General features: G+C 39.5%; 1 protein-coding gene across 5 annotated transcripts in view; it reads left to right on the forward strand.

Annotated features, from left to right (window-relative positions):
- The window catches only part of si:ch211-117c9.5, a 45,755-nt gene extending 37,273 nt beyond the window's left edge, over positions 1–8,482 (forward strand). For 3 of the 5 annotated variants that reach the window (XM_073939801.1, XM_001922928.8, XM_073939800.1), the window contains 4 exons: positions 228–330; positions 4,810–4,910; positions 4,998–5,168; positions 7,988–8,482. In XM_073939801.1, coding sequence (XP_073795902.1) covers positions 228–330; positions 4,810–4,910; positions 4,998–5,168; positions 7,988–8,119 — 507 coding nt within the window. In that variant the 3' untranslated portion in view covers positions 8,120–8,482. Of the gene's footprint in view, positions 1–227; positions 407–4,809; positions 4,911–4,997; positions 5,169–7,987 lie in introns of all 5 variants that reach the window. The other 2 variants (XR_012398980.1, XR_012398981.1) reach the window with 1 other exon arrangement.
- The last annotated feature ends 932 nt before the right edge of the window (positions 8,483–9,414 follow it).

The following is a 9,414-nucleotide window of genomic DNA, read 5'->3' on the forward strand; positions in this document are numbered from 1 at the left end:
CTAACAAAACATAAAATAGTTACGTTTCCTTGTGAGATCTGGCTGCATATTTCATGTAAAAAATCTTCATTTGTGCTCTGAAGATGAATTTAGGGTATTGGAACGACATAAGGGAGAATACTTAATAACAGAAAAGAAATTTCTGAGTGAACTAACGGCCTTAAAATAAATTACACAGTACAGATCATAAATAAAATGTTCATATTCTACATTCTTTCTTTGCACAGGGAGGAATGTATGTGTTTCAGCTGTTTGATTATTACTCTGCGAGTGGGATTACTCTGCTCTGGCAAGCCTTCTGGGAGTGTGTGGTGGTGGCCTGGGTCTATGGTAAAATCTGCAGTCATGCCCACATGCTAACCATGAGTCTATCAAGTAGGACGGGCTTCTGGATCAACATATTTTTGCAAGTCCTGCAACAACATTCCTAGGAAACATAATCCTAACAAAAATTCAACCCTGCTGAAAGGCTTACGTATTTAACCTCGTTGGATTTTCTGTACTGGTCCAGACTGGTTTATGATGGTCTCATAGCTGGTGAACACATAGCTGGTGATACTAGAAGTCTTGCTTGGCTTCCTTGCATTCAAATTTACAAATAGCACTGCACAATTACTTATTCATTCATTTTCTTTTCGGCTTATATGTAATGTGTATTTATATAGCGCATTTAATTTGTATGGCCATACATCCAAAGCGCTTCACAATCATGAGGGGGGTCTCTTTACACCCCCACCAGTGTGCAGCATCCACTTGGATGATGCAACTGCAACAACAGGACAACAGCGCCAGTGTGTTTACCATACACCAGCTATTGGGGGAGTGGAGAAACAGTGATAGAGCCAATTTAGTGGATGCGGATGATTGGGAAGCCATGATCGTAAAGGCCGATTGAGCCAGGACACCGTGGTTACAGCCCAGCTCTTTACAAGAAGTGCCATGGGATTTTTAATGACCACAGAGAGTCAGCACCTCGGTTTAACGTCTCATCCGAAAGACACTTTTACTGGGGCATTAGGACTCACACAACCACAGGTTGAGCGCCCTCTGCTGACCTCTCCAACACCACTTCCAACAGCAACCTAGCTTTCCCATGTGGTCTCCCATCCAGGTACTGACCAGGCTCAGCCCTGCTTAGCTTCAGTGAGTAACTGGTCTTGGGCTGCAGGGTGGTATGGCTGTGGCATGAGGCTTAGTCCCTTTATAAATCTGGGGTCGCCACAGCAGAATGAAGCACCAACTTATCCAGCACATGTTTTACGCAGCGGATGCCCTTCCAGCTGCAACCCATCACTAGGAACACCCACACACTCTCATTCACATACATACACTACGGACAATTTAGCTTACCTAATTCACCTATACTGCATGTATTTGGACTGTGGGGGAAACCGGAGCACCCGGAGGACAACCCCGGAAATGCGGGGAGAACATGCAAACTCCACGCAGAAACGCCAACTGACACAGCCGATGCTCGAACCAGCAACCTTCTTGCTGTGTGGCGATAGCACTACCTACTGCTCCACCGCGTCACTGCTGCACAACTAACCTAAATAAACCTGAAATAGTGGTATATATATATTTTTAAATTGTAGATGTCAAATCAAGGCTTCATTCTGATTTATTAAGTTTATAGTCTGTTGCAGTACATTTTTGAGTTCAAGTTTTCAGAGTAAATCCGTCCATGATAAACAAATAGCAAAAAATAGCCAAGCCCATGCATCTTGCTAGAATCAGCAATTAGATGATTAAAAGATCTCCATGCTGACATGCCCAAAACGGCTCTGTACAGTCAAATGTGCCTTAAAATCAAACTCTAACCATGCCAGACCATAAAGGTAGTGTAAGACTCCACTTAATCTACTGGATATAAATAGTTCAGGAGAATTCAGAATGAATCGAAACTAAACATTTTATTTGTCAGGTAAAATTGTATTCTGCCAATTACACAATAAAACCATCAGGAAGCCAAATCAGAGAGAGACTGTAACAATACAACATCCATTACTCAAAGATAAATCAAAGAATTATAGATGCATACCTGACCAGAGAAGTACGTTGCAGCATAAGTCTCAGAGATGCTGCAACGGGGTGTCTTTCTACAAGATCCCCCCGATGTGTCATGATAAATACAGCTTCTCACACTGTGAAAAAGGCAGGGTTCCACATAATTCATTCATGTTGACCCAACACAAATCAATCAAGTTAACTTGACACTTTTAACGAAATTATGTGGATTGAACATAAAAAATGTAAGTTGTCCCAGTGAAATCTCAAGAATTGTGTTGTTTCTGCTCATTATAAGCAAGCAGTTTGAGCAAGCAAAAATATATATTTTTTTGAGTGCTTGATTAGCTTGGCATCTGGACGTCTCAACTTTAGCAATATGACATTTTCTTAGAAGATTAAAAACTCACTGTCTCATGAAATCCACGCTGAATCCACCCTTCTGATGGGATCAGTTTAATCCAGGTTTTTTTGCATCAAAGTGATCCAAATCCTACAAAAAAGGTCTGAAAAGCCCAAAGTAAAGGTTTGATCCAGATCAAAATCAAGATTGGATTACGTGATCTAATCCGATTATGTAATCCATTTTTTTTACTTTAAAAAACCCATTCTCAGGATTTGATCCAATCCGTTCTCCAAAATCCTAGTGGATTACTTTTGAAAAACCGGGCCCAGAAGGGTGGATTCAGTGTGGATTTCATGCCCAAAATGTATTGAAAACTTAAAAAATATATCAAATAATACTATATTTTTCTATCATGCAGTATCTTACAAGATATCCTATTTATTCATAAGGTTTTAATTGTATTTTTTCATTCATCAGGTTACAGTGATTAGGTAGGCTTTAACATTATTAGCCTTTCAGTATAGGCCTACAGCAAAGAAGAAAAAGTTTGGGCTCATAAAATAATCCCCCAAACAGCTGTCAAAATTGTATGGAACCCTGGCGCAAAACTGTTTCTCCACAAACACTTCCTGTTCACTTCACTCACGTTAACCCTCCCGTTTTTGCCAAAATTATCCCGTATTTTACCATTCTATACCACTTTCTTTACATTACTGTGCGTCGATCGTCGCCTTTCACTACCTCTGAACCAGTGAATGCATGTATAAGCGCTGACTGACAGACGCGCTCCGTACAATAAACTGATCCAAGATCAGCGTCTGTACGCGCCATTTAAAGGGACACTTCTGTTATCAAACAAGTGAGTTGGCGGTAATGCACCAAAACGTTGGTTGCCGACTGCCATAAAACAGCAAAGAAAAGAACAAACAAGTGAGTTTATTGTACGAAGCGCGTCTGTCAGTTAGCGCTTATACATGCATTCGCTGGTTCAGAAGTTGCAAAGTGAAAGGCGACGATCGACGCACAGATTTAATGTAAAGTAAGTGGGGTAGAATGGTAAAATACAGGATAATTTCGGCAAAAACGGGAGGGTTTACATGAGTGAAGTGAACAGGAAGTGTTTGTGGAGAAACAGTTTTGCGAGAGAACGCAAAACATCTTTGCGAAATAACGCAAAACTTTGCGAGAGAACACAAAACATCTTTGCGAGGGAACGCAAAACTTTGCGAGAGAACGCAAAAACTTAGAAATATATATTTTCCTCCCACCCATTTTTTTCTTTCACCCATTTTTTTTTTTTTCACCCAGCCAATTTTTTTCTCCTCCACTACGTCCCTTCTGGGGTTCCGTAAAATTGACAAAAAACAATCAATTTTATTCTGTCACTAATTAATATATCACAATATAAAATATTTTTGTTTTAAGAATATTTATTAGTGATACATGCAATGATTACAGAATAACCAAAAAATGCAAAGAATGGCAATCACTGATTTTTTTTAAAATCACCTTCAACAAGTGCAAAAAGAGACTGAAAGGGCAGAAGCACAGCTTCGTCTGGCAGAGGAACAACTGACTCTGACCAAACTGCAGCAAACCAAGGCCAGAATTCAAATCTGCCTTCTAAAGGCTACACTCAGACAAGCTGGTCTCTCCACATCAGATGAGGAAGTCTGAAATTATTGTGGAGTTTTTGACATTTAGTCTTTTTTTTACTCAATACATCTACATTTGAAACTTATTATAAATATCCTCAATGTACAGTGTTGTAGGTCTCAGATAATCAGACTGCTGGAAGAGGATGGGGTGGGTTTTTTCTTGTTTTTAGTTTTTTCAAAATGTGTGTGTTTTTATTTCAAATAAAAAATGATTGACCCCACACTGGCTATTCTACTTTACATATTTATAGCTCTAAATTGTGATTTCCTTTCCCGTTTGAGCACTGGTTATCCAGATTTAGTGATCCTTAAAAGTTCCTATACGAATCAGATTGATCCAATCCGACGTTACTTTAAAAAACTGACTCAAAAAGTAAACTGGATTACGTGATCACGGATCGCAAAAAAGGATTACTAAATCCGAATCAATTTTATCAGCATTGAACCTTTTGAAAAACAAGCCCTAAAGTGTCTCAGCTAGAAAACAAAAACGTTTTCAAACGCCACCAACTGGACATTTATAAAACAGCACCTGGCGTTTTAAAGCTATACATGGCTTAAAATGCTTTGGTGGACATGTGTTAATGTAACATTTATAGCTAGGTATATAGCATATTGTTAGTATTTCCTACGTGCATGAGTTATATTGCAGCCAAGCCTTATAAGGGAGTTCATAACTGACTGAATTGTCAGGAAGGTCTATTTTAATACTAAATTTACTCTTATATTTAAGAAAGTTTCATGAATTAGGCCTTTGTGTTACCAAGTCCTCATCTGCTTCTCTGACTCTGTCTAAAGGTGCTGATCGCTTCATGGATGATGTGGCCTGTATGATCGGCTATCGTCCTCTGCCGTATATGAAGTGGTGCTGGTCCTACATCACGCCGGTAGTGTGTATGGTGAGGTTTCCATAATAATACTCTAAACACGAGGTTTCATATTAAGTAGCCTAAAGGGTTTTACAGATGTGTTTGTGTGTTCGGCAGGGTGTGTTCTTGTTTCATGTGGTCAACTACAAGAGGTTAGTGTATAATGCGGTGTATGTGTACCCGTGGTGGGGTGAGGCACTGGGCTGGTTTCTCGCTCTCTCATCCATGCTCTGTATTCCTCTCACCGTCCTCTACAAACTGCTGCACTGCAAAGGCTCACTCATGGAGGTAGGACTATCAGTGTGTGTGTGCATTGCTAATTTTCTTGTCACGCAAAAAAAAAAAAAACTTGTGTACATGACACTGATTTGAAAACTAAAAACAGAAAACTTAAGCGATGTGCTTTTATATAATGTAATCATACCAGGGGTCGCATAAAAATCAAAAGGCTGATGGCTTTTTATTAGCTTTTTTATGTAACTATATATTTTTTCTTCTGTAGGTTAATTCTACTAGTTTAATAAAATGAATTTTGGAAATCCCCAATCGACCCTCATTCATTGTCCTGCAACCCCCACTTTGGTGAAACACTGGCCTTTAAGTCCCCGTTTACACTAATATGTTTTAGTTTTAAAACGGCATTTTAGAATGAAAACGATCCATGTACACACTGACGTTTCACCCAGCCTTTCTGAAAAGATCTCCGTACACACTATACCACTGAAAACGCACATCACGTGACCACGCAGGTCGTCTAAGCCCAAGGCAGTCAGTGGGTGCTTTGAGCACAACTCCGCGGGTGAGAGCAGTGCACGTCGGACTGTTCATCAAGGATCTTCCGCTGGATCTCATCTCACTATAGTTGTTAAATGCGATATCTAATTCATCCCATCTCTATTTCAATCTTTTTAGTCTTTTTAATATACCACTTGTTCTCAGGTAATGTGTTTTGGCTGAGCACCAAGACGCATTAATATATTAATTAATAAGGGTGTCACGATCCTCCAAATCCTCGATTCGATTACATTTTCGATTTTAAAGGCACGATTCGATTCGATTTTCGATTATGAATAATTAATTAATTAATTACCAATTAATTATTTGTAGCCTACCATTTAAACTACCTGACCTGCATGGTCTTTGTTTTACCCATAAACAAACCATACAGTAAATGAATAAAGGCAAGATACACACATAATTACCACCTGTCAATCACTTTTTCTGCGGGACTCGTGAATAGGCAGTGATCTGTGTCGTTATAATGGCGTCGGTAAAAAAGACGCACAACCAACAGGAACCAGCCAACAGTATCTGAGGTGTTCGCTAAAATGACCAAGTACAAGTGAGTGAAAGATTGAAGCAGTCTACTGATCCTCTGACTGCCTGAACCTGCTGTCTCGAGCCCATGGCTGTCTGTGTGCGTCTGTGTCTGTGTGTGTGTGTCAGAGGTAGAGAGGAAGGAGGGCTGCTCAGAAATGCTACACGCCACTGTGGATGTCAAATCGTTGTCATTCTAAAATGCCATTTAAAAACAAAGACAGTGTAAACAGGGCCTGAGTGTGTACTTTTCGTGAGCGGATTTGCAACGGGGCGGGCGGAGGATCGCAATTAGGGTTGTTACAATATACCGGTATGACGGTCTACCACGATTTGAACGTGCAGGATTATCATACCATGAACAATTGCATATCAACGGTTTTAACCCTTAAAGACCGAGACAGCCGCCCGCGGCTAAAAATAAGTATTGCTCCTAAATGTTTAACTTTTGATCCGCTGATCCGATTCATACAATTCAAAGATTGGCATAAAGAAGAGAATCTCAGCTTTCCAGTGCTGTATCACATAACATTCGCGGACTTTCAGAGGCTCCGGAATCAGTGCGGTTATGTCATCAAAATTTGACAACGCTGATTTGACAAAGAAACGCTCGTCACTGTGTCTCCGGACAAACCAGACATGATACATTGATGCATTGTCCCTCCTCCATGCCCAGATTGGTTCAAACTCGCTATATCACAACCAATAAGCAAAGGTTTCGCTTTTGTTTGTGGACCAACACTGAGCTTTTTGAACAACACGGAATGAGAGATAAAACGCAAAAAAAAAAGTTTTGCATGAAATAATTCTCATACTAAGTACTTTTGCATGCACAGCAGCACAGAAACATGACAAAACAGTGACACAGCAAAGACGAACTGCTGCTCTTGCTGTTTTCAAAAGACGCAAATGAAGGTGCAGCTGTTTGTCTGCATTGCAGACAACCATATCCAAATCCATATCCACAGACAACCATATCCATGCTGGCACATAAAACCTAAGGATGTTCCATATTGAATCTAGTTTCGTTATGTAACTATTTATAGGATAGTAAATATTTATATCTATTTTTTACTGAGGATTTGCACCATGTTTATTTGGACTTTGACACATTATTTATTATTTTCTTATTTATTTATTTGTTCTTTGTAAGCGGTGTTGTTTATAGTAACTAAAATATATACTATTTGGAAAAAGTCAAATTTGCTTCACTGTTCTATTATTTTGTAACATTTGTAACATACCGTATACCGCGAAACCGTCAAACCGTGGTATTGTTTAAGACGATTATCATACCGTAAAAAATTCATACCGTTACAACCCTAATCGCAATGCCGGTGTTGTCTATCGGACGAACCGTACGTAATACGTACATAGCAGAGCTTGCAAAACTGTGTTTTTTTTTGTCGACAACACAAACGTTGTCAACATAACTCACTGGAAATCCAAAATGCTTACACACAAGTTCTGTCGACGGGTCTTCTGCTTCTGCAGTTTAACAAGCACTTCAACAAGCCTGTTTTTTCCCGCTTGGCAAGCCAAGCTGACGTGACATTGGGGCGTGGCAGCATCGACGATTCTATTTTTTGATTCGATAATCGAAATTGAGCATAAATTTCGATCGATTTCGATTAAAAGTCAAAATCGTGACACCCCTATTAATTAATGTAACCACGTACACCGATGCAGCTTATTTGACTGATTGCTTGCCTTTATGTACTCTATTGTATAAACTTATTGTTTGTTATACTTTTATAAAGGTGATTGTCTCTTTCTGTCCGTTCACTCAGCGCTGGCAGCATTTGACCACACCGATCTGGGGCCGCCATCACCTTGAGTTCCTACCACCGGAGAATGAAGCCAGACTTCTAGCAAAAGCTGAAGAAAATAAAAGCACGCTCTTATATGAAAGTGTCATTTGAAATCATTAGCAAATGATCACTGCCCTGCACTTACACAGAAATGTTTACTCTGTTATGAGCAAGTCAAATTCATACAGCCATATGCCATTAACATACACAGTGTTATTCACTACAGCACTTCATCCACACCAGTCCCACGGTAATAATGCTGATTCTGTCCAAGCGCTCCTCTTTCAGTGTGATTATACATCAGGCGCACGAGATGATCATGTGTGCTTGTGTTTGACTGTCGGTGATCTGTCTAGTGTGATGATGCTCTTCAGTATTATGTGTTTGTGTTTGTTACCTTGCACTGGGATCTTACAGCAGTGTTGTGGAGCAGAGAGTGGGCTGCATTAAATAAAAAACATTTTCACACTAAAATGATGTCTCGTGCATTTTTTTGTGCCTTGTGCATGTTTTAAACCATTTTCACTCCTTGGTCTCATTTGAAGTGATCATAACAGGAGCAGTGATGGATGTTCGGATCATTTTCCTGACTCGGATCTTTGAGTCTCGTTCATCGAGATGAACAAATCTTTTTGAGTCATTTCGTTCATTTGGTTCAATTTGCCAAAATATTATTCAAATGTTACGAATTGCTTCCAAACACATCTACAACCAGCCCAAAAGGTTGATCACACGACAAATAAGTCATAAATTAAATGCTATAAGAAGGAGAAAATAATAGTTCAATGTTTACCTGCTCTGTTGTCCATGAAGGTATTGTTGACTCTTTGCTCAGCTCACCTCTTCATGTCTTCAAATGTCACTGGTTCGTTCACGTTACACTGACAGTCACATATAATCTTAAATAATGTATACAGTCTGCGCCGATAGGAGCCATAATAATTAGTTCACCTTTCGAGTCCTCTGGTTCTTCATCACGTGACAGAATTGGCTCGAGGGATGAACAGATCAATTCTCTTTCCGGCTTTAAATGCATATGATTGGCCCGTTAGGAACGAATGGCTCAAACCCGATAGAGGACTCAAGAGATGAACCAATGACTGTAAAAAATGAACGGATCAATTCTTTTTCCGGCTCTAAACGCATATGGTTGGCTTCTGCCTTTCCGCAATGAACGACTCAAAAGACTTGAAATGAACGATACCACCTGCACAAATGTGCTCACACGAGGATGAACGAATCACTCCCTGAGAGGACCCGTAGTTCCCGAGTCATATTGAAGAGTCGTTCAAAATGAACAGATATTTTTAACCTTTGCAACCAGTAAAACAGTAAAAACAACTTACAATTATTAATACCAAGTGAGTTTATTTACTTTATATATATATATATATATATATATATAT

This window comes from Danio rerio, chromosome 23 (assembly GCF_049306965.1).
Source record: "Danio rerio strain Tuebingen ecotype United States chromosome 23, GRCz12tu, whole genome shotgun sequence".
NCBI classification, from domain to species: Eukaryota; Metazoa; Chordata; class Actinopteri; order Cypriniformes; family Danionidae; genus Danio; species Danio rerio.